The following is a 26,843-nucleotide window of genomic DNA, read 5'->3' as shown; positions in this document are numbered from 1 at the left end:
CAGGACCAGTTCCGATAACAGTCACTGGTGTTGGCCGTGAGCGGGAATCGAACCCGTGTCGTTGCGTTCATAGCGTCTCCGCTCCCCACATGGACCATGACACACACACACGAATCATTTTCTTCAAAAACAGCATTGAAACTGAATCCCTCAGCTCAAACACCAAAGTAGTCACTTTTATTACTAATGTTAAGACTATAAGCACAGATCACGTCACATGCTGCACTGGAATATGATGACTTTGCGATGTTGATACTGGTGTCTTCCTCAGGGTCACCAATCACAAGTACCTACCAACCAAGCAGTGTTTAGCATATTACTCGTTTCTTTTTAGTGCATAATTTTCGAACAGAAACATTGCAGGGGTTTGCATAAATACACTGGTTGTTATTTTTTTTTATTTCTTGCCACTCCTGCAGCACAACATCCTTAAATATGGCAATCATGGATACACCTGTAAACGTTAAAAACAAAAAATCTCACCAAAAGTCCTGATAAACGGGCAGCAGTGGATGCTCAGCGACCCGTACTTTTAAAGGCACATCGTCATTGCGTTTAGAAACGTCATCGAGGCAACGGGGTGCAATTTTCTTTGTAACACGAGCTCCGTAAGGAAGGCAAATTCCACTCAACGTCCCCAAACTAAGACACCTGGCAGTGGTCACTGAGCATCTGCAACCAAGGCATTTCCCACAACTCTTTGTCAACTCAATTCCCATCACATTATATCATCAAAAGCCAGCAATGGGATTTCACAGATGTAAATAGCAATTTTAGAATGGCCCACAGCTCACACATATGCCACGTGGCACCACTGCACTGGCTCTTGATTTATGCCGGTGACTGTGTGCAAATTCAACCGCGCTCGTCAGGACGGTCAGTGGAAATTTACCTTTCGTGCGTATTTGGCAAATTATATGGTAATCAGCATTATTTACTTATTTGGTGTTCTTTAGATTTAGCTGAACAAATGTCTCATGACTGCAAGCAGTCATATTGAGAGAGGCCCTCTGCTCACAGCAACTCTGTTTGGTGCTGGCCGCTACCTTCACACAGCGCATGAAGCGCAGTACAAAAGGTGCCTTGAGGCCCATCCACAGCCGAGCGACATTGCGCAACTCGGTCGCATGCAAGTTGCCAGTTGCGCAACCGGTTGCTCAAAGTAGAGACGGATTTTTTTTTGAGTGACGTATTTCACCACGTGCGCAAAGATGGTCGTTTCAACAACACGGTGTAGGTGGAGCTAACGATAAAAAAAAAGTGGAGCTAACTGTAAATGGCGATTTCGAGAGCGATTTGGTTGCGCAACTGATTGCGCAAGCGTGGACGAGCCTTCAGAGAAAATGAGGAACATTCAGCTTTGGCTGAGTGGAGATGACTGGGCATTTGTCTCCCAATGGAATGCACACGAACTGAAGTAAAAGGGAAACATCAAACAAGTGCATAACCCCTCGATGAAATACAGGGAAGACGTTTAAATAAGGTGAACTTACCATTCCATCTTTTCCAATAGAGTAAAATGTTTCTCAGGGGACCCAGTCAAATAGAATGTTCGATGTGGGCAAATGTTAAGTTGGGGATTTTTTTCAATGAGGATTTTTTGTGGGGACATTAAAATTATGTTTTACGGCATAGATTTCATCAGATGAGAAAAATGCATGCCTCATTTCGAAATCATTACTATATAGGTATCGATCGTAGAAATGGTATACAGTCATGCCTGTATAAAACGTCTAATCTGGTGTATTTTCACCGAATTTCATTGCATGTAATAAATCTCTCAACAAATGCGGCACCGTCGTTAGAGCAATTTAACAACACGAACCAAAACCACGTGTATCTATAGAGCGTGGAGCTACAAAATAGCACGTGCTTGGGACATTGGTTAGATCTCTACAATTACTGGCCAAAATGTGTCCATCACACATCACTGAATGACAAGGCATGAGAATGCTTCATCGACAACGGGCTTACAAAGCTAGAATAAAACCCCAAACATGATCTTGATATATTTTAAACGATATTAATAATACTGATATACCTCATGAGAGCCCTAATGGTCAACTAATTTTCAGTATTTGCTAAATTGTAGATCGCGCTGACAGAATGTGGCACATTTTAAATTAGTAAACACGAACAACAACAACAACAAACAAAAATACCCCTACAAATAATCAAGTAGTAAAATGCATTAATTGCATCCCGAGTGATACACATCAGCAACAACAACAAATCCACAGAGACACCAAATGTGTTGAGAATCCTGCATTCGAGCAAGCGGCCATTGGGTCCTGGCGGGACGTATTCTAGCCTTCCACGGTCAGACTGCAGCATGGCATCTCACTCCATGTGCTTGTACTTGGTGAAGAGATTGTACAAGACTCGCAGGGTGGATTTCAGGTCCAGGTTTACGACATCTGAAAATAAAAAAAAATAGTGGAAAAAAAACATTAAGGGTGATGTTCTGAAAATTAAAATCAGAATCTTTATCAAGACTGGAGGAATCCGATGACCTATAAAGCTCTTTTTCACAAATGTCCAAAAACAGCAAGTCAGTGAAAGGACTTTTTTGATACGGAGTGGCTGTGTAGCCTTGTAGTCGAGGAATGTCTTATCAAGAGCATTTTAATGGGATGGTGAGTAAAACAACAATTTCAATATTGCCCTCTGCTGACAACATAGCCCAGCAGCAGCCGCCTACAACACCTTTTATGGATGGTGTTAACCCACCAAAGCACTATCCAGGCTCTGTCTTAGCTTCCGAGATCTGACGGGATCTAGGTATATCGTCAGTGATTCTGTCAGCGGTGTTTCATTAAACTGTGGCTCAAACTTGATGAATAACCCACGTAATAATCCACTAACAAAATATTTACCAGGGCATGAACATCCACGTGTTGATCAGTGTAAGGGGCCAACCTGTCAAAAGGTGTTGTCATATTTGGCACAATTTATTTGTGTCAGGAACATCCAATGAGTATATCTCAGTTACAAGGATGTTTGTGTATCACGTCTCTGCCAAATCACTCAGAATGGACCTGATCTCATTAGATCTCAGAAGATAAACTTTGATCGGTAACCACCGTGCAGAACAAAAACGAATTCCATAGGCTGCTGCAAAGCTACGTTGTAAGCAGAGGGTATTGCAGAAAATGCCATCGTTCTGCCCTGTTAATGCTCCAACATCGACAGTCCCCACCTTCACAAACCCTCGCTGACCAACGCGTTGGAAGCATGGTCAAATAACCCCCGCTACCCGCACCTCGTGGGGAGGCCCTCATCCTGCAGTGAGGGTTAATGAGAGGGCTGCACTTGTATGTGTTGCTCATTTACAAGAATATCCCCATCTCGGGGAGGAAAGCTTGATGTATCTATGTACGAGTAACTTATTTTGCACCGTACGCAACCGCGCAAATTGGAGGTGCGGGGAAGGGCAACAAACTAAACATTTGACGATGCGGTAACCACAGCGCAGCGTTCGTGAAAGCGTGGTGATCCAGTGGCGAGGGGAGCCTGACCTTCGGGACGCGCTTTGGGCTTGTTGAGTCCCGCGTCCTGCATCAGCTCGAATGCAAACGACACGTTGTGCACCTGGAACAACAACACGGCACGGTCATTTCCAATCGTGCCGCCGGCAGAGAAACCGGCGCTCAGCAGAAACTAAACTCTCCACCCCGTTCGTGTTTTCTTACGTTGGCAATCAAGACTGGGATATGGATTTTTCGACATCTGGTGACGAGATGCTATCTACCTCGCCTGCTATGCAGGAGCTCGTGGGTTCGACCCCTACTCTCACGCACGTTGATTTGGAGTTTGCATGTCTCTCTCCCCGTGGTCAAGTGGATTTTTCTCAGGCTCCTCTGGTTTTTCCCTCACATTTTAGAATAAAGTGCGTTTAGAGTACTTGGCTGCCATATATGTCCACGTGATAAGCCACTTCATTGAGCTATCATTTGTGGCCAGGTCACCTCTTAAAAAGAGTGATATAGCTCAGTGGGCCATATTTGGTAAGATAAGCATTGTTAAGTCCAGCTTATAAAATAAATAATAAAATAAATTATGAAATAAACAACTGTTGTTGTGTTGTTGAGCAGCAAGTAGTGTGTGTGAACTTCGTAGTTTTGTGGCCAACAGCAGTAACTATTATCTGACCCAGTCCTGGGCCTCTCCTAGGTCGAGTAAACCGAGTACCTGGTGCAATGTGTAAACATCATCACTCGAGAAACACAATCAGTCAGGCGTGGTGCTGGCCACCCTCCCCCTCGTGTGCCATGCCGGCCTCCATAGGTGCTTGCTAATAGCACTTGCCTCAACAGTCTGTTCAGGCTATATTGGGAATCTTTAACTTTGTATGAATGTGGGAGGAGAGGTGGTGAAGAGGATAGCGCACTGCTCTACAAACCCAGCCTCCTGGGTTCGATTCCCAGCCACAGCTAACACCCGTGGCGAGGGATATCTGAACTGATCCAGGGTCTCCCCTGGGTCGATGCCGCCTGTGTATGCACCTTTGAGTATTTAAATGTATGTTTCACCGTATTACCTTCTGCTCGAAGCCCTCCGGAGTGAGGTAGAAGTTATGCAGCGGCACAAAGTAATCTTCCAGCAAACCCATAAGAAGCACGAGGTACACTCCATCTGCAAACTATCACCGCACAAAGAGACAACGCGCGTGATATCAGTTTCATGGTTTACTTTGGGAGGTACAATTCAAGACACTGACAGGTCGGCAATGTTCGCGGTGCTCAACTGCCTGACATGTCTCTCTGCCACTTGTCTCCTTGGTCTTCAACCCCGACACCGCTCTGCTGTGTGATCAGGTAACGCTAATTGACGAGCTTTGCTTCTAATTGACATTCACGTCAGAATGAGTACTGTTCCACAACCCGTTGTCAATTCACTTGCTTGTTGAATGCCTTCCCACGCCATGACGGTCGTGGTGGTTGTTTGACCGTACTTCACCACACTGGTCAGCATGGGTTGAAGGGACGTTTCAGATATCAGTCACGACTGATGTTAGCTCTGGCATGGAATCAAACCATCATTATTGGGTTCATAGGGCAGAACACTAACCACTACATCACTGCTTCCCAAAGAATTGCTTTATTTGATTGAAAATTGTAACATTGATGTGACGATAACTTATCTTGCTTGTGGACAGCATCAAAATGTATACCTCCTTTCTGTTGACTCTGATGAATGCATTTAGGATGCAGTGAATGAGGCAGGTAGACAGTTATAATAATAACCAATGCAAAATCACAGTGAACTAGCATCAGCGGGCATTTAATCAGAATAAATTTTGCTTTTGGTAAACGGAAAGCCACTCAATTTACAAGGGGTGCGACAGTGGTTCCCGCACTGCGCTATGAACATGAGTTCCATTCCCGCCATGACAAACATCAGTGCCGAGTGAAATTTGAACCGACTACACACTCATCAACAAGGGAAAGTATGGTCAAACAACCCCCGCTTACACTCTATGGGTGTTGGGGAAGCCTTCCCTACAGCAGTGGATAAACAAATGCATGTAAATAATTGTATTCTCCTAACATCTTAATGGAAACCCAGTGATTGTCTACGAGTGAGTGACATCATGGCAGTGACATCCACAGTGCATGGGACTTGGAGAAATGGGTGTCAGTAAATCCTTCCTGGAATAAATGTAAACACTGCATCTGGGAGATAACAAGCAGCGATGATGAGGGGAACACAGTCAAATAAATGGAAAAAAGTATGGCCCAGTCTCGACACTTGTACGTTAAACCCCAACATTGAAAAGAAACACACCTAATGCAGAGAATGTTCTTCGCGTATTTTGCAAAAAAAACCTTCGTCGAGTTTTCATGGACTTCCAGCGAGTCACGCGCAAACCCTGCCTTACAGCGGCTTGGATGCGTGGCGCATGGAGAGAAACGTCTGAAATGACGCCGTTGTGGCCGAAGTGGAAATAGAAAACACAAAACACGACTCTGACCTGCGAGTCCAGGTCAGTGACCTCAAGGTTCAACTTGTTCAGCTGCTTGTTGACAAATGTGATGAGCGACTGCAAAAAAAAAAATTAAACAAGTAAAAATAACATTCCTCAGCACAACACAGCACTGCCCTTTGATCAGTGCCGGATTAATGTTATCAGGGCCCGCACACCAGAAAGGTACGAGCCGGAAAGGGATGTTTAGGAGGAAGAAGCAAACATGTTTTATCCTGACAGCTCAGGCCTAAGCAGCCAAAGCCTTGATCTGTCTGGCCAAAAAAATTGTCAAAGCACAAGTTTGTCCAGAAGAAAATCGGCGAGCGGGAAGAATGGGATGACGAGACGCAGCCTCCGGATACCTTCTTAACGACGTTGAGTTTCTCTGGGGCGTGATCGAAGAGCGTGTCGAAGGCGTCGCGCTCTGTGGGTTCCCACGCCACACACGCATCACAGAGCGCCCACTGTAACTAAGGCGTTCATCTAGGAGCTTGTGAAGCTTCGAACAAGCACGGTCACCGCATCGTGCGCGCACTTTCAGATGCACTTCTGCGGCCGTCTGGAACGCTCTTCCTTCCGACATTAGCAAGCCACTGGAGTTATGCACTTTCAAATCCAGATTGAAAACTAATTTCTTTAGAAATTATTTTTCTCTTTAGTTTGTTGTCCTTCCCCCACACCTCCGATTAGCACGGTGCTAATGCATGTGTGCTGCGCTGCTTGTGATAAGCCACAAGCAGCGCAAGCAGCACAGCACATGTGACTGTCGCGAGCCGATCTGATCTCAAATGCTCCACCGTGCTTGTCAAGCATCACAGCCAACAACATTTCCTTCATTTAAGCCAAACGTCCGGCGAGTGCATGAGGTCAACTGCTGTTGATTTTATTTCTCTCCGTATGCTTCTACCCTGTGTCTTGTCTCTAGTCGCATTCACTGTCCTCGTGTAATATTTGCCCTGGAATTTTGACAAATGAAATATGAAACAAACATCGCTGTGCCTGCAATGGCTATAATTAACCAGTTTATTACAGAAATACATTTCACGAGTTCCAGGTGTGTAACAATGCAGATTAATTGATTAGAATTAATTCCTACGCGAATGATGATGCATGCATTGGGCTCTGTGTGTACGAATCAGTTTTCTGATTCATATTTGTTGCATGTGAGTCCTCATGACCCCAGCTGCAACTCGAGGAGCAATATTCACCACAACATTAATTTTAAATAAACATTTGCTACTTGAATCAAATCATAACAATGTATTAAATTACGACAGGGAGGTGAATGCATATGTATAAAAAATTATATTCAACAACTCACCATATTTTCCAGTCATGTCTCTGTTGGAAAACAAATGTTTAAGGATTATAGAAATTCACAATGACTACTGCATTTTCATCTGGCTCTACTCGCTTCCATGAACTCTCCCACTTCAGCAACCAGGGCTTCCTGCCAAAAAGCCCCCAGTCAACCTTCGCTCGGTTCAATCTTTCCTGCTGCCTGCATAGTGTGGAACTCCCTTCCTCCAGACATCCGTGCTGTAGGCGCCCTGCCCATATTCTAGTCCAGCCTCAAGACTACCTTTCCTGTGTCTGCCACTGTCTCTTTTGCTCTATAAAATAAATACCAGTGTGGTTTAAGCCACGGTGCGAAGATGCTAACTTCCTCGCCTGGCATACAGGAGACCGTGTGTTCGATCCAGACCCTGACGTCTGTATATTTGGAGTTTTGCATGTTCTACCCGTGGTCATGCAGATTTTTGTCCGGGTCCTCCAGCTTTTTCCCTCCACATTTAGAAACATGCATTTCAAGTATTTGGCTGCTATAAATTTCCACGTGATAAGCCACTTCGTTGGGCTATCATTTGTGGACATGTCGCTTCTGAAATAGAGCTTGATAGCTCAATGGGCCTTACCTGGGAAAATAAAAAAAATAGTTTAGTAAAATTTTTGTTTCATTATTGTTTCATTCCCAGGTGAATATAGTATGCCCATTTTTTTCGAGGATTCCCAAGTCCCACTGCTTGCGTAGCATCTGAAATGCTGTTGCATGTGGAGGCTCTATATATGAATCTAAAACGCACTGCGCGTGTAGTGACGTGCGCTCACTCACTCGGTGGTACTCGTGATCTCCTCTGTGACTCTGTGGGAAGCGAGGCAACCATCCCTCTTCTGTGAAAGTAAAGAGATGTTTACTAATAGCCTACAAAATTAGACCAGTACTCATTTGTTTGAGGCAGATCTGGGTAAAATTAAATACACCATAAAATGCAAAAAACAACTAATAAAAATAATTTATATAACATGAATATGCACTACAACAACGATTTCCAAGTGTAAAAAAGTAATGCAAAATTGAGGAGAATTAAAACATGGGATGAAATAGAAGAATGGGAAAATGTATTGGTACAATCTAAACATGTATTCAATAACAAAACTAAAAACTGCTATTTCAATTGTATTTGAAATTCAGCACGACCATGATTCCAACACAGTGCAACATCTACACAGCAATTACACTTGCAGAGTACATCCTAATGAAATAAATGTTGATCAACCCTTTATATGCTCATGCAGATGAATAATTCTCGATTTTTTACTGTGGCAACATTGTTAATTTTCACAGAAATGCAGGTTTGTTTTTTTTGCTATAAAAGCTTATACACAACCTTTTCAAATGAGCCATTCCACAGTACCTTATGAAAACCAAATAAAACCTACCAAGAGAAAAATTGCTCTCGAAACATTAAAAAGAGCATCAAGCTACGTAATTAATGAAATTTAAATAATAGTAATGATTCTGGGTCACACAATTGACTTGGTAAGCAAGTTTCTTAGCTTAGCGCTAAAGAAACAGGAACCCTGATGCCCAAGATAATTTTAATTTGAGTCAAGATTGGTCATGCAAGCAAATCAACCAGAGGTCGAGGACTACCTCATTAAATGAATAAGTATTCCATGGTAGCTGCAGCATAAATTAACACAGTGCCACTTGAAACACAGCACTCTGTCAAAGTCCGCCGCTAATGCGCTACTCCCACAAAGCGTAAAGCTGTCATTATAATTTTACAAAGGCATGCATGGAAAGATGTAGCCGCCAAATACTTCATAACCTTCCCGTTGTCTCACAGGATCTGCATTTAGACTCTCATCAGACTTTGCCTTTCTCAAAAAGTGCGACGTAGCATCCAAAAAAATAGCCCTCTCAAGAACGACTGCAACATTGGTTGTAAATTAAACATGTCACCGTACTTCACAAACATAAAAAAAAAATTACATAAACCAACGAAAAAACGATCTATCCAGCCTAACAAACGCATAAATCCAAGTTGTGGTTTTGGCATCTTAACCTTATGATGCAGTTTTTTTTTTTTCGGTAAAGTCACGTAGGTAAGAAATATAAAATAAAGTAAAATGAAAACAAATAAATTAAATCACGACGTTTTGGAAGCAACACAAGCAACTCAGTAATTTTGCTGGAGCAGTCTACACCTGATGACGGTTGCTTGTGTTGCTTCCGAAACGTCGTGATTTAATATATTTGTTTTCATTTTAATTTATTTTATATTTTTTTACCTACGTGACTTTACCGAAAAAAACAAAGAGTATGGATCCTTGCAGTCACGAAAACGTCAAATCTAGAACTTATGATGTAGACCTGAAATACTTTCCACTGTTCCAGTAGTCATTTTCTGGAAGACGTGTGCAAGCAAGAATGCGTATTTGCTCACCAAAGATTACTTTTTTAATCCTTAGGGGCATAACATTTTAAACGTCTTGTTTTAAAATCAGGCAGGACATATCATACCGGGTCTCTTAGAACCAGGGTTTCATCCTTAGGACAATCATAATATTACTACTACTACAGCAAAACAGAGTTCCTACCTGTACAACGATGACCTGGACAGACACGTTCTCTGGCAGGCGGATTGGTGCATGGAACTGGATGGCGAGTGCCACCAGCAGGTGAAGGATGCCCACCAGGTTTTTGGAATGAATCACTGCAGCACAGAGAGACATATCAACGTGGTCACAAATAGTAGTGGCCATTTCAGCAAAGTCGTCAAATTCGTTTTGCCACTAAGTCTGTGTGCATCAAGTCGATGATTCAAGTCCTGGCAAATGCCTGGTGAATTATACGTGAATTATAAGCATGCTGTAAAGCAGACGTCGAAAACACACTGCAGCATCGCTTTCTAGAGAGGCCACTTTATACAGCTGGCATAGCCAAGAAATAAAAATGCGCTGAAAAGTGCACAAAGAGGCATGGAGAGATGCCTGCTTGGCATATTACACTGAGAGCGAGGAAGAGGAACACATGGATTAAAGAATGTACTGAACATAAATACATCATATAGATCGGGCAGGATGTCGCTGGAAGGGATGACGACTTGTGGTCAAGACTAATGACGGAGTAACCAAGGGCGGCATCACACCACCTAACATATGCATGTGAGCTACAACTGCCTTGTGTGCAGGTGCTAGGTGGATTGATACATCATGGGACCGTGATAGCGGCGGCTTGGGGAGGCCTTCATGCAGCACTGGACAGACTACGGCTGAAGATGACAGACACAAATACACAACCTGAAACCAACCAACAAAAAACTAAACGATTACATTAACAAACAAAAGAACGACCACACATTTTCCACCCGCCCTTCTGTAACGGCTTCACCACCAGCAAGAAAGTCCCGGTCTCACGCGATCGCACAGTCCCAGCGCATTGGCCAGCGGCATCCGGCGGTGAACTCACGCTCCACGTTCCACTTGATGTTCCAGTTGCGCGGCCGCAGCACGGCGCTCACGGCCTCCAGCACCGTCTGCAGCTTGTGCTTCTGCGCCACCTCTGACTGCGTCACCTCGGCCACGTTCAGCTTCTGCTTCCCCAGCTTCTCTGCACAGGCGGGGGCAGCACCGGCGGTTACCGGCGTTCCTCTCCCCCCCGTGGACGGATTCTCTGTGCCAGGGACGGCGACTCAACCGTTGCTGCTACGGGACCCAATTGAGAAAATGAGGCGAGTCGTCTCACGTGCTTTTGCTGCCCCCGCCCCCCCCACCTGCGGTTAACTGATTAAGGTTGCAGTGTGAAATATATACACCGTGTGGGTTGGAAGGGGTTATTTGACTTTACTTCACTGCGCTGGTCATTGCGGGTTTGCCAAGTGGTTGTTGGGGGGGGGAGGAGGTGGTTGGATGGGAGGTGGAGAAGTTGGCCAGGATTGGTTCGGATATCATCCAATGCTCCATCTCCCTTGAAAATTTTATTTTGGGCTTTTGTTCGTAAACCATTCTCACCCATATTACAAATAACGACTGAAACATTATTATCGCGACTCCTAAACGCTTACCATTACAATGGATTATTCAAGTCAAGGAAAGCTTTGAGGATGCCTTTGCTTTGTTTTCTTCTGCAGAAGTTCACTGCCATCTAGTGGACAAGTTCGCCAAAGTGCGGTTCACCACCAAGTCTTACCGCCTGTGGTGACTGTAAGGGTGGGATGAACCCATACATACTAGCATGTAATATAAATGTGTACGAATAAAAACTACGGATTATTTACGTGATTCAATGCACGTATTGCGACCTTAGTAATTATATTGATGGATGCGTAGTTACTACGCTCCTATGGTAAACTATAAACGAAACTATTTTATTTTACCAGATAAGGCCCACTGAGCTATACAGCTTTTTTCAGATGCGACCTGGCCACAAATGATAGCTCAACGAAGTGGCTTATCAGGTGGAAATTTACAGCAGCCAAATACACGAAACACAGGTTTCCAAATGTGGAGGGATAAACTGGAGGACCCGGACAAGAATCCACACGACCACGGAGACATGCAAACTCCAATAAATACAACAGGTGTCAGGGTTGGGATCGAACCCATGATGTCCTGTATACCAGGCGAGGTATTAACATCTCACCAGAGGCACCATGTCAGCACTATACCCCTCCCCCACTGTTTATTTTACCAATTGGACACGCAAAAATAACGGAACCACATGGGATTTTATTGGGGCGATACAACATCTCTTTCAGCTTTGCACTTTAATAGAAAGAAAAAGGGGAAATCGTCCAAAGTTAATGACGGCTTTTGGCTCTTGCACTCAATAAGCGGCAGTAGCAGGCCAAGTTTATCTGAACCCAATGTATACCCTCGGTATCCATTAAGCGTTTTAAATACCGAATACTGCCACCGGGACAGCAGGGAAACGTTGCATTTCAGGGTTCTGCTGGTAAGAAGATAATGAGTTTGTGCAGCTCACCGATGTGACCATTGAATATTAAACTGAAACGCCAATTCTTCAATAAGTTTCCAGCACACGGCGTGACATGCCATCTACTTCTTTCGTACGGCTGATGTAGATGCAGAGCAACAACAACAATTTCACATTCAGCTGGTCAAGCCAGATAACTGTCAGGAGCAGTGGAGTGGATCGCCCTGTCTCCTTCATAATTGTGGATCGGGCATTGCGTCATCATACGTTGTACCGTCTGTTCTGGATGACCACAGTCGCAAACTACTGGAGAGTTTTACATTTTAAAATTGTGTATCATGTATCCACATCTGCCATGATTTGTGCAGTGAATGCGGTTTAGGGTGGACCATGAGATTCGTGGAAAATCAAACAGGGATCTTCTGCAACTAGGGTCTTTCATGTGAAATGCCAAACGAACAACACACGGCACGACCCAAAGACGTGAAACCCCACGCAGTAGTAAAGACAACTTACCCAGGAGCTTCTGAAGAACCTGCCCATCAAAAAGATCATCCTCGAGGCTCTTGACGATTATCCTGTCTTCTGCAAGCACGTCATTAATCCAGTCTATCAACACCTGAGACACACGGTCAAACACGTCATGTCACTCGCAATCATATTTCATAGGTTCTAGACACGTGGCCACCATGGCGTTAGCTTGCAGGCATTAAGTGCCGGCCCTATGTTAGCAATTATACGTACAAAGGCCTGTCGTCTGTGCTTTAGACCGTCAATAACCAAATACAACATTTTATATTCATATACTGTGTTTAGAATGTTTTTTCAATTTTATTAAATGGCAGCAGTGCTATACTATGATTGTACTTTTCTTTACACAAAGTGTAAAACTTACCACTTGTTATGCTGGCTTTCTAGAAGTTTATTCTAAGAATCATAAAGTAGCCTTCGTCTGACTCTGTGAACCTTGGGCAGTAACACTGAACCATGAGAATTCTAAAGCTGCCATTAACTCTAAGCCACTAGCAATTGCATTAAACCCAAAGAATGTTCACGGCGACAGTCTAGCGTTCCATGCACGATTGAGTCATTTGATGTGTGAGTGCATGTGTGTGTGCGAACACGTAATTTTAATCCCTTGTGAATGCGCCGCTGGGGGAAGGCTTTTCCATGTCACATCCATCATGGGGGTTGTTTAATCATACTTCACAAAACTGGTCAGTGCAGGTTGGTGAAGTGGATGCCCAGGATGGGTTAAAATATCCCTCGCCAATGTTGTCAGCCATGGCCAGGAATTAAACTCGGGTGACTAGGTTTATAATGCAGTGCACTAGGCCTTTTGGCGTCCTCTGGTGTAGCACCAATTGAGACGAGGCTCAAAAGAAAGCCGTCTCTGGTGTGGACCAATCAGTTTCAAGGACAATGCATATATTATCAGTGTTTTTTGTTTGCATTTTGACCACAAGTATTGTGGTTAATGCAGACATGATTCCTCGTAAAAAGGTTTCAGTTTTGTTGCCAAAAAAGGGGAAAAACCCTATTATTATCAATGCATACTACACAAAAAAAACAGTTAAAAAGTTAAAAAAAAAATGTTACCTGTATAATAATGATAGTTGCCATAAATGAAACACAAGGCGGTGAGAGTTCCATATGAAATTATCGTCTTTACAACACAGTACACACACCGATGCTTCCACAGACCTTGATCAGCTCCTGCAGCTTGGGGTCCCTCTTGGACTGCGCGTCGATCATGGTGCGCTCCTCGTTCTCCTCTGAGCGAGAAAGACAGCGGCGCTTCAACAGCACGACCGGGGCCACGCGCGCACCGTCTACGTGCACATCAGATCCTGAGCGCGGATATCAACGTGCGTGCGAATGGCTTGTCCCCAATGCGGGCTAATCCGCACGCACTGCGGTTAAGAATCAATATACGGTATTCACTCTTCCTTCTGATATTAGGGAGCCACTGGAACAGCTGTGTACTTTGAAAAAATGTAGATTTACAACTTATTTCTTTAGAACTGCTTTTTGTGCCTAGTTTGTTGTCCTTCCCTTGCACCTCCGATTAGCGCGATTGGCAACGTAAGGTGCGAAAAAAGTTCAACATACATACACAGGGCGCAACAGCAGTGAGATGTTAACTACCTCGCCTGGTATACAGGAGATATTTGGAGTGTGCATGTTCTCCCCATGGTCGTGTGGGTTTTTCTACGAGTCCTCCAGGTTTTTCCCTCCACATTTAGAACCATGTGTTTAGAGTATTTGGCTGCTACAGATTTCTACATGATAAGCCACTTTCTTGAGCTATCATTTGTGGCCAGGTTGCTTCTGAAAAAGAGCTATGTAGCTCAGTGGGCCTTACCTGGTCAAATAAAATTAGTTGAGTTTATAGTTTTACATAGGGGCATGGTAACTATGCATCGATAAATAGAATTACCAAGGTCCCGATACGTGCATTGAATCGCATAAATAAGCCATGGTTTTTATTCACATTCATTTATATTGCATGCTTTTATGGGTTCATCCGACCCTTACAGCCACCACAGGTGTTGCCATGTACCGCAATGTTAAGAATAAATTACATAATTGAATCGCTATCATAATTCTCAGCAATTCATCATAACGCCCCGGGGGGAGGGGAGGGGTAAGGGGGTTAATGTTTACTCCTTTAGTGTACAGCAGCAATAGCAGTGGGCAGTCATTTGCACTCAGTCTGCATAGCTTGCGTTGTAAGCTTTGCACCCCAGAGAGGACTTTGACTCGTTAAATAAACCACTCCAGCAAATGGAATGTTCCATCGCCCTCTTTGGTGAGCACGGGTGCTGCCGGTTGTGAGGACTCTGCCATCCAGAAGGTATGGAGGTATAACTTAAGAGAAGGGCATTCACACACAGGTAGTTCCCACATCAAGGATGAGGGGTGTGCCTCTCTCCCAGAATGCTTTCAGCTCAATACTTCCATGCTGGCCACACGAGCCAAATAAGTCAGGTGGGTGTGAATGAAACACTGGTCGGAGACAAAATAGGTCGTCAACTACACAGAATATGGTCTAGTAATGTTTCTAAATCCACTGGTACTCAATATTAAAGAGGACAGTTTTAGTATATCAAACATAAAAGTAAATACATTTATGGTTGAAATACTTTTATTTTTGGTTAAATGTGTACTTTGATTTGCAGTTCCTCTTGAGACTTTGAAAAAGTCTTCAAAGTATCAAGAGATCAACTATACATTCTTGTTGAGGTCAGGTGGTTCAGAGGTCAGACCAATCGGCCAGAACTGGTGAGATTCTCGGTTCAAATCGAAGATTTGCTTGACTGAAACCAGGTCTTCAAGTGCAATTACTTGATGGTCTCAGCACAATGACCAAACACATTCCTGCGGAGGGAGCTGGTAGGAACGTTGGGTTGCTCGGTCAATCGCCAGGGTCAACGGCGGCGTAGTGTATTCCGCAAATATGGCCGACTGTGAGGGCGGGCACAAGCTGGCGTGAGAAGGTTAAACGTTGAGTTTTATAAGGGCACCACGGGGTGACCAGCCCCTCCCCACCCAGCCCCTCCCCACCCAGCCCCTCCCCACCCAGCCCCTCCCTCCCCACCTAGCCCCTCCCTGCACGACGGACGGACACAATAATCCCCTGTGGGCTGGTGGAACTAGTGGGTTCCTACCAGTAAAAACCTATGCCATTAAACCTTGTTCCACACTTTATTTTTTTTCTAAATTCCAGCTCTGATGATAAAAAAAATCCTCGAATGTGATGAACATTACTTTCATATGCAAACCAGGTGGAAAAGTGCTGGCCTCTACTCGAAGTACAAGTGGCAAAGTGAAGGGATCTCAGAGGTAGCATGGTGATATCTGCTTCTGTGGGTCGTTTTATAACATGACTGGTTGCACTGCTTTGCAAAAGATATAGAAGGACGTTTTGTGCAATGACACAACACCACAAAACAGGATCAGTTTGCTTCCTTTTGAACATTCCAATTTTGCTAATAAATGAAATAAATTGTCATTTTTGCCCACGTGATTAGTGACTCTTTCGGGTGGTGTAAGATTAGAAAAAAATTATAATCATATCAACACGATCTAACAGAAAAGAGACAAGTTATGAATCATGATAGACATCTGCTCATATAACAATTAAAAGCCTGAGTCTGCACAAACCTTTTGTCAGCAGGATCCTGTTGGAGATTTTTTGGCCAATGTTTTGAACATTTTTGTGCGTGGGAGGAAACCGGATTACCCGGAAAAAAAAACAATTATATAAGGGGACAACACACATACGTTTCTGTGCCCCTGGAGATGACTGGAGGTATGACCCGCACAAGTAGCCGTGTGTGGTTGGCATGGGCCCTCGTAAACGTTGAAACAGTAAAGATGCAGCCCTGCAATTCCTTGTTTACGACACTGCTGGAGGCTCTCCACGAGACAGAGCTCTAGAGAGCCCCCTGCAGAGGCTATTTTGCCTACTCTTCCACACTGACATGGGGCGCCTGTCCAATTCCCCCGTCCCCCCCTCCCACCCTCTTGGCGGCCCAGTGCCTGGGCCCAACCTGCTCATGGGGTCCGGTGCAGTTGCACCGCCTAAACCCTGCATAGCTCCTGCCACTGGGCTGGCAGGCATTTAGCTGGGCCGGCTCGACATCAGACGATTCACTTACGCACCAAGGAACGTGTCCTCCGGGCGGATGTCGGGCAACGTGTTGGAGAGGGGCGAGTTGATGGCATTCTTTCCTTCCTCCTGCAGCTCGTTCACTGCTCGCGGGGCAGGGAGAGAGAGACGGGGCAGTGGGCACAAATAGAAAGCGATGTCAAAGTACGGAGTACACGCCGCAGGTTGACCGTAGCTAAACAGTGCGTTTAGTCTACCAACCCATACATGTGCATGTGCAGCTCATTCATGAATGCACTGCTGGATGAGGGCCTCCCCATGCCATGTGGGTTGTGGCGGTCATTTGATCATTACTTTACCATGCTGGCGAGCGCCGGACGGTGAACACGAACCATTCACCCACCACAAAGCAGGTGACTAGAAAAACTTATTGTTCGATATCAATTACGATAACATAGCATATATTAAATAACGACTGGAATAATAATTTAAATAATGCTGAATGAAGACCTCCTCCCCCCCCCCATGCCATTTCAGTCACGGGTTATTTTGTTTAAAGCATACTGCACCATGCTGGTCATTGTCATCGGTGAAGGGGTGGTGCCCAGGACCAGTGAAGATTCTATAATAATGAATCGTATAATAATAATAGTCTAATATATAATACATATAATTTCTTTCTTCATCCATGGAAGCCACACTGAGTCATAAGACTTTTTTTCAGGAGGGTCCTGCATTGTATTTTTATTATAAGACGTTTTCAGCCAATTAATGCTGAGTTGTGTTTAATTACAGTACAAATGCTGAGTTGTGTTTAATATAAACACAACTCAGCATTAATTGGCTGATACGAGTAAGGAGGAAACCAGAGCACCCAGCGAAAAACCCACGCACACGAGAGGGCAACTCTATCCCTATACAAATGAAAACAGATGGTGATTAGTCCACTTCCTGTACTGCCTTCCCTTGGCGAGCGTGGGGATGAGATCTACTAGACACCTGCGGGGAAAGGAAGGTTTCATAACATTTGTGTGCGATCAACCAACCCTTGCTGCCTCCACAGTGCTGGACTACAGGCGTGCATCACCACTGCCCCGGCACTTGGCACTGATGTTAGCCATGGCTAGGAATTAAACGTAGCTGGGCAGGCTTAGAACACACTGCATGGACTACTGCAGCACCGCTCCCATCGTGCTGTGTAAGCACAGGTTAAATCTATTAAATGAGTCTCCGAAAATGAGAAATGTGAATGATGTATAGCTAGCACGTACTTATGTTGAGGACACACTATGAATGTGTTATTGTTTAATTACAGTACAAATCGAAGACAGTAGATTACAATCAGTAGATCTCCCACACCTCTGATGAGCACGGTTGGCTATGTACATGGCGAAATAAGTTCAACATGCATACATACAACCAAGCATCTCTTGTTGACTTTTGTAGATTCCTCTCCACAGGAACCGTTTTTTTAACACCACTCAAAACATATCTATTGCTTGGGCTCAGACAACTATTAAGCTTAGTCACCCAGTTTGAACACGTCATTATATTATTTTTATGTTAACTATCAAAATGCAGCAATATAACTTTATCCCTTAACAGCGGTCCTCATTCCATTTAACAGCAAGTGGCGAAGCCGATCTTCCATCATCATCAGCAGCCTTGATGTATCGCGTGCCGCATGAAGGCCTCTGCAAGCCACAGCTTACCTGCCCCCTTGGACTTCACTCCACCAAACAAACTGTTCATCTTGGACACGCAGGGCACCACCGAGCTACGGACTACGCGACGCAAGGCAGCACGAGGCTAGGAGCTGGGAAATTAAGCGAATGGTTCTTTATAGTGTGGGGACCCTGTGAGTGTGAGCTGCCAGGAAGTATACGCCCAGGCTCGTATGCCCACTGTGGGATAAAACGGCTGGGAAAGCGAGCAGCAACGGCCACGCCTGCCCCTCCAGATACCGGGGTGTCTGCAAGTGATGCGGCCAGGAATGATATGTACTTTGCGGTTTGCACCGTGGATCGCACTCACGCGTATAATCCACAGCTATCGAAGGGGAGCAGACGTATTTAAACAAGAAATAATGTTGGTAGAGCTGCCATGGAAACAAAAGCCGATATACTGCAGTAAGAACACGACAGACAATAGACAGATGAGTTCTACTATTTGCGTAGGTTTCTGCTGTCGTGCTGCACAGTTCCCTAATTCGTTTGAGGGTTGTTTCCGCATATTGTTCGGCGAGATTGTCCAACATTTCACTCCACATTCTGGGAGCTTTCAAAACCCCGCCATGCTGGTTGGTGTGGGCTGGTAAAGGGTGGCAGTACCGAGGACCAGTTCAGATATCACCTGCCAGTGATGTTAGCCTGGGCCAGGAATTCAACTTAGGTCCACACGGTGGAAAACTTTGTTCAGCAATTCCTGAAGAAGATCCCAGCACGAACACCCCAACACGTGGTACAACCTGAAAATGCGCCATGGACGTAAAACACAAGAGTGATAAAACACCAGAAAGTGTTTTAATTATTTCTCTTGTTGTGGGCATTCCCCTGATAATCTTGAAGACTGTGTGGGTTTTTGTTGAGCTTTTCATTGGCAAATGGAACTTTTTGGATGGGGGAAGGGGAAATAAAACACCCGGGTTTAACATGCGGGTCACGATTCTGAATTTACTTTGCCAGTTCAGCAGAATTGTAGGAAATCTGGGAATGATTTAGGGATCCCGTTTCCTGCGGACCACTCTCCAAGAAGGAAATGGGATGATTGCTCTGCGTGCAGAGAAAACACAAGTGAGACACATTTCACCGTCCACTCAAAAGTTTCTTCCCACCCTCGTGTCAGATCAAACACACGACGGCAGCTGACCACACTTATCGCTGGGCGAGTGCTAAAAAAAACGAGCATCGCGCGGTTTAGAGTTTACATTGTAGAGAATGAACACTGCAAAAGGAGCTTCAGAACAGAAACAGGAACGGCGAGAGCCTCCGAGAGCTTAGCTTTGAAGATGCCCTCCCTGTTCTCCGACTGGATGTTTTCAAAATGTCATCTTACATGCAACTTCTAAAATGCGTGGATATAAAGCCACGCTTTAACCTCCCTCACTCGTGGGTAGTCATTGGCATTAAGGGGAGAATTACCACAAACAGAAACATTATATCTGGGAATAATAAATGTCACACACGACAGTAGCTGACAACTATAAGTGACAATGACTTGCCAGGCGTTTTCATAGCAAAGTGTTTAAGTTAATAGTATACAGCACAGTACCAAATTACTACTATTGAAAGCACACAGACATCGTGATTAAAATACCGCAAGCTGAAACCGAAAAAAAAATACGTTGGAAACCAAAATTATAATTTTTTCATAAATAGTTAATTAAACCCACCTAAAATGTAACAACTAATTAAAAATAACGAACGGTGAAGGTGCAGCTCTGCACTTTGTTGCTCACGCCACGAGAGGAAGCTCTGAAGAGCTCCTCCTCGGAGAGGGCGAGAACGTTTCAGAGCTCGGCCTTTTTCAGTCCTTGGCCCTCAAGATTTTGAACGGCTCTGCCTGAAGAACTGCGCCTGAACACCGATATTCTCGCATTGAGAAAGAAACTACAATGCTACTCATGTCTGAGGATATGTTGGTAAACTGCAGATGTGCGGCGTTTATTTTGTATACATTTTACTATGATGCTCTGAAGCCCTTTTGCTGAGGTCTGCCGCACATTCACAAAAAAACAAAATAAAAAAAGCGTAAAAACATAAAATATATATGTTTGAGCCCACTCTGTCCACGCTGTTGGCCAGGCATCTTGGAAAGGTAGGAGTACCCACACTTGGCCCCACCACGCATATCCGGCTGATTAAGCAAATGAAAATAAATACCGACAGTCTGCTCATTGTAACCGGCTACAGTATTCAAGGACAGCCTATCAATTAAACATTATGAGCGGCAGATAAAGAACAAAGATTTATAAATGTTATCAAACAACCAAGTCACCCATGTGTTTCCATTAAAAGCTTGGTGCAGGTTGAAATTGCTCAGTCGTAGCCCACTGGACATTATTTTGTGTTAATGACGAGCAGCCTGAACGCGTCCTTTGGACGACGTGTGCCTCCCACCAGCCAGCCAGCAACACTCTTTTTCGAATAAAGTATAAAGCCAGGAGAAAAAATAACTTCACCGTTTCAGCAGTTTTCAATGTGCGTTTTCATTCCACTGTTTAAATAAAACGTATTTTTAAAGCCCCATTAGAGGAAGCTGGCAGGAGGCGGCGAGTTCGCATGGAGTAACCTTGACGATCCGGGGGAGGCGATGCACCAAGAAGCTGGCGCTCGCCTGGGCGGTTCCCGCAATGCGGCTGCCAATATTGGCAAGGCCAGACGCGCCCTCAACAAGCGCCCAGAGACGAAACCGCAAAACGCAAAGTTTGAACTGCCGACTGTCCCCAAGGGGTGCTTCAAAAACTACGTCCGCTCCGCTTCCAGCTAACCTTGACTGTGATGTACCGATTACTCAGACAATCGTAAGGGGGGGGGGAGGAGGAGACACGTATCCGCTCTTCAAAGCCACAATATTTTCATCTTGGGTGACATGATGGTTACTTTTGAAATGTTTCGTGTGATGACAGAATTCGATCAGTGTCAGGCGAAGCTGCGCGTTCGTTGATCTGGAGCCAGATGCATGCATACCCCCCCACCACCATCGCTACTGCACAATTCGTTGCAGCTTGATCATAAAGAGGGCTCATTGCACTGTCTGAACGGTTTGACCACAATATTGGCTAATCCACTTGCACTCAGATTAACATCAATCTACACTATACAGTGTGGGTATCACATGCATTCAGTGCATTGAATAGAAATGCTATGGCTCAGCACACATGACTTAAATAATTTACGAATCCATGGCTTTGATTTTCCATACGATTCGTTAGAGGCAATGGGTTCACGTGACCCCTGAAGCCATTAGGGGGACTGCCATTCAACGCAATGTTAAAATATAATTGATTCTTGAATCAGATTGCAAACCCGCATCACGGAAATGAATCAAATCACTGTAGGGATCCGTCTTTACACCCCTAGCGTAGAGAGTCAAGAGCAATGTTCATATTTTGCTGGCCATTATGTGGGAGCGCGGTGGTGCTGTGGTCAGCGCACCGCGCTATCAGCCCGGCAAACCGAGTTCGATTGCCAGCCACAGCTAACATTGGTGGGGAGTAAAATCCGAACCGGTCTTTGGCCTCGGCCTCGTCATTCACGAACTCGCACCGACCAGAATGATGAAGTATGGCCAAACAACGCCAATGACTGACATGGCATCACCTCCGATTAGCACAGTTGGCTATGTACGGTTTGAAGGAAGTTCAACCTACACAAGTTCAACATACATAGGAAGCCTTCATCCAGCAGTTGAATGACAAAACTAAATAATTAAATACTGTTATATATGATCCATTCAGGTGTTTTGTTATTCAGCCGATTGAGTATAAAATCCTTACGACAGTACTGTACTTAACTTAATTTATGGACAGCCTATTATTTTTAGAATAACAAACTTTATTTACATATTGTAGCATGCACTCCTGTCAGTTTACCTTTACTTGTTCCATACAGTATTGTGTATTTTATTAAAGTTTGGAAAGGGAATTCTAAATATTGTATATTTCTATTGATGCTAATTTTCCATGGTCTGCAGGATATATGCCTTACCCTAATTCATCAAATAAGAGTGGACGTGGAAAATCCATTACCTAATGTACCATGCGGGGCCTTGGATGTGGGATTAAACTTGACATGCCAACGAAAATCTGCTTAGACAGCAGGGTACGGCATATACGCAGTTTGCCATTGTCGTGAGCAGCGAGTCCAGCCGTGAATCATCTGTTGTAGCGCAGTGGTCCTCAGAATGTGGTGCCTGGACCACCGGTGGGTTGTGAAGGTCCTTCAAGTGGTCCGCGGGGCTGTGATGCATGTGAATTAATATTTTACTTGTGAAATTTAATTTTAAAAAATTAAGTTAAGTAAACTACCCTGATGAAACTACCCTAACCCTACGATCTAAATGTCCCCCCCTCCCCCACCCAATTTTTTTTACCTTATCACTGCATTCAACAACAATGTTTTTATGTTCCGGTAATATTCATCATTTTGTATTACTGGCATTTAGAGAGATAAGCAAATGTGTTTGTCACTAGGGATGAGGGGGCTAGGTGGTCCGTGGAAATATTTGCATCGGCTGAGTGGTCCGTGGTGCAAAAAACTTTGAGAGCCACTGGTGTAGCGCATGATGCTTCGGCTGTCAATCCCTCTTGAGACCTGCCATGGTGAATGCCGCTTCAGCAGAGCAGATGCTCGCAACCTAGCTTGGTAAAGTAATGGAAAATGTAAACGTGATGTATGCACACGCGTCTCATGCCACATCAGTTCTTATTGTATTACCATCTCAGTGTCAAACGTGTATGCTATGCCATACACGCATGTATACAACCACGTGCATAATCACCGGTTGTTACACAGTCGTGTCTGTCTCCACCCATGTCTCTCTTTGTCTCTCTTCATGTCTTTCCCTGTGTGTACATTATCTCTCAGTGTCCCTTTGTGTCTCTATGCCTTTCTCCAAATCCGTCTCTTGGGTTCTACGTTGCCTCACCCCATGTACACGGGACCCCACTGAGTACCGAGAGGGCCCTGAATATCAATGCTGCCCAAGCATTTGTTAACGCCACTGTTGACAGAAGGGCCTCCACTAGAGAGGGGTTCTCTTAGAGGGTCGTGTATTTTGCCTTTGTGAAATGTGCTCCTGGGTGGACAGAGGTGAGTCGATTCAAATGCCATTCCGGGAGATCAAATTGAACCCATGTCCTCTGGATTAAAAGTCCAGTGTGCCAACTATTACACCTCGAACAGCAGCATCTTTATCATTTGAAAACACGGCAGCAAATGTATACAAGCACGTTTTAGTGGGGTAAGCAAGCATAGCCCCTCAACTGACATTGTCTCACGAAGTCAGAACTCCATGGCATCAAGCACGAACTTTGAAGGACAGCACTCTCCAAACGCGCAGTTCATTCGCAACATCTGCTGTCTCAAGTATTTTAAATGTATTTCACCCCTCCCATTAAGTTTACAGCTGATACTACGTTTCTTTCCAAGCAAATGGCCCTTCACAAAGATGGCACCCTCTTGTGTGGCCCCGTAGGTAATTGGCCTTGCCTCTCGGCAGGTGCTGGTTTTAACAGCTTACGTGGAATTTAGTTTATCATTTTAAACACTAAGTACGGTCCTGTATGACGGGAAAATCCAGGTAAGGTGCTTTATGCAACTTTTTAGAGTTCCGAATTCCATTCACCACCTAGCATAGTGAAGTTTGGTCAAACAACCCCATGACTGAAAGGCAGGGGGAGGTCTTCATCCATGCGTGGATTTAATAAAGAGCAGTTAAATTAATAATGTATGTACTTAAATCTTCAAAATCCCTTGCCTTGTGACGTAAAGACGGCTCACATTTGATCTGTGGATTGTACTAAAACGTGGACAGTGACAAAAAAATAAAGAAACGCTCAAAAGTATGCCAAGCAGTTTTGAGGGGTGGACGCTTTTGTACTGTTAACTGAGATATAGAAAGAGGGACAAATTAGAAAATACTCAAGTTAGAGTAATTGACTTTTAAGAAAGGTAAAGTTCGCTTGGCCAGAAGACGTCACTGGAAGTGATGAAGGCCGGTGGTTGAGACTGGTGATGGAATTGCAGTCAAATGAGTGAACACACTAAAGAGGACTTGAGGCTTTCATCCAGCAGTATAGAGCTTAGCTGCTATTGATGATGATGAACTTATAGAGACGCAAAGCGTATTTTTTCAAGTCCAGTACAGCATAAAAGGGTAATAAAATCAGCCCAAAATAACCATTAAAGTATAGCTGAACAACAATTTGGTCTTAAACTTAAGATTCAGATACTCAAATATCTATCACTGTTTACATTGAAAACAAAAAAACTCTCAAATTATATTTGGAATACATATCTCATCAAAATCTTTATAACTTACTTAAAGGCACTCTATTTTATTAATGACATGCTTAATCTGTGGATCGATCCTTCCTAGAGGCAATGTTTCGTTTATGGAACCTATTGACACTAAGTTTGTTTTCTCCTGTACTGTGTCATGAAGTTAAACGCTTGACTATATATCACTTTGAATGAACATACTGTACCTGCAATTAAAGAAATTACGTGCTCTATGCTGGATAAAATGACATGCTTAATCTAAGGATCAGTAAATCCTAGACATTACATACTGCAATTCCGTTTTTTTACGAAACAAAATCAAACAAGACTAGATCATGTGTTGTCCCTGTGTTGTCTTTAAGTTGAACAAACTAATACAACTAATTTAAACACATCCATGATCACATCTCTACACCAAAAGCAACAGTGTGCTTGTTATGCATTGCACTGACGGATGTATCAACAATAAGACATTGTGTGAGTCTGTAATTGTATTGTTTTATATCAGGATCCTAATCACGCGAGTATTTGTATTGTTCCTGCATTGCCCACCCAGGTAATTGTCACAAATAACATACAACACTGGATTGTATATAAATACATAGAAACATCAATATTGAAGAGCGGTGGTGCAGTGGTTGGCGCACTGCCCTCTGACCCCAGGCACACGAGTTGAATTCCTGGCCACGGCTGGCATCAGTGGCAAGTGTTTAATCTGAATAAGCTCTGGCCACTCCTTGCCCCAGGTGGGAAGGGTAGTAAAAGCACTGTACGGTCAAACAACCCTCAACAAAGACAAAGATCTCCCTGTATAACCTGTGACAGACTGCTGGGGCAAGAGTTGTTAGCGGGCACCTATGAAGGCCGGCACGGCACACCAAGGGGTGGGTGGCCAGCACCACGCCCACCAGCCTTTGTCTCCCTACACACCGCACCAGGTACTCGTTTGAGGCTGAGTCGACCTAGGGGAGGCCCAGGACCGGGTTCGTAGCGCTAACCGCTGCGCCACCGCTCCCCTCACAGCGCAAGGGGAGATGGTCTTCATTCAGCAGCAGATTTACAATAAGTTCAACACTGGTACAATGTGCGCATCTAGGATTCCTCTACACGATACACCGCTGTGCTTTCGTGGAACCAAAACCACGACGACACTTGTATTGTTGACGTATTTGTCTTTAAGTCCCATGAAAGAATACGACACACAAACACATCTGCGGTACTAACCACACACAGACAGACACATCCAGTAGTCTGACACTACACGTTGAAACACACCGAGGCACATTGAATGAGTGAATTCCGTACAATGAATGAATTGCGCTAAAGTTGAGACAACCACGTCCGGCTTCTTCCGCTGCTCTTCCCAGTTTCAATGCAACAAAGGCACACAGAAGACAAAGATCCCCCGCGTAGCCTTAACAGACAGTAGGGGCAAGTGCTGTTAGCGAGCACCTATGAAGGCCGGAACGGTTACACGAGGGGGTGTGTGGCCAGCACCACTAAGGACATACACACAGATGCACGTTACACACACAGACACACACACACACACAGACACAGACAGACACACAGACACACGCACAGACACACACACACAGATACACACACACACTCACACAGCGACACACACAGACACACACACACCACACACACACTACACACACAGACACACACAATCACACCAAACAGACATACGCAGACACACGCACAGACACACAGACACACAGACACACACACACAGACACACACACACAGAGACACACATACGCACACACAGACACACACACACTACACACACACAGACACAGACGCACACGCGGTAACACCGACGACGGCCCTGCTGGGTCCCTGCCTGCCTCCTCCTCCTCACCTTCTTTCGACTTCTTCTTGCGGGCGAGGGTGCCCCCGAGTTTCCCCAGCAGGGAGGAGGACGAGGAGGAGTCGTCCCTCCTGGAGCGGGGAGTCTGCGGCGCTGGGGAACGCAGCGGAGACGCCGCCATGGCCGCGGGTTTGTGGCGTCACACAGACTGGGGG

General features: G+C 44.7%; 1 protein-coding gene across 2 annotated transcripts; it reads right to left on the bottom strand.

The window, feature by feature from the left end:
* Window positions 1–155: 155 nt before the first annotated feature.
* LOC144933820 (beta-parvin-like) lies at window positions 156–26,843 on the bottom strand. 2 transcript variants are annotated; one of them, XM_078859006.1, is made up of 13 exons: window positions 26,680–26,843; window positions 16,860–16,949; window positions 13,896–13,966; window positions 12,708–12,810; window positions 10,725–10,865; window positions 9,854–9,969; window positions 8,082–8,140; window positions 7,290–7,309; window positions 6,331–6,392; window positions 5,975–6,043; window positions 4,541–4,642; window positions 3,519–3,591; window positions 156–2,417 (listed from the first exon to the last, which is right to left on the bottom strand). In XM_078859006.1, the coding sequence occupies exons 1-13, from the start codon at window positions 26,807–26,809 to the stop codon at window positions 2,341–2,343; spliced, it is 1,113 nt and encodes a 370-aa protein (XP_078715132.1). In that variant the 5' UTR covers window positions 26,810–26,843; the 3' UTR covers window positions 156–2,340. The 2 variants fall into 2 exon arrangements, with proteins under 2 accessions (XP_078715132.1, XP_078715133.1); XM_078859007.1 differs by lacking the exon at window positions 26,680–26,843 and adding an exon at window positions 18,519–18,670.

Source organism: Lampetra fluviatilis, chromosome 8, assembly GCF_964198595.1.
Source record: "Lampetra fluviatilis chromosome 8, kcLamFluv1.1, whole genome shotgun sequence".
Taxonomy (NCBI): domain Eukaryota; kingdom Metazoa; phylum Chordata; class Hyperoartia; order Petromyzontiformes; family Petromyzontidae; genus Lampetra; species Lampetra fluviatilis.
The sequence above is the reverse complement of the archived record's forward strand: the minus strand, read 5'-3'. Positions and strand labels throughout refer to the sequence as shown.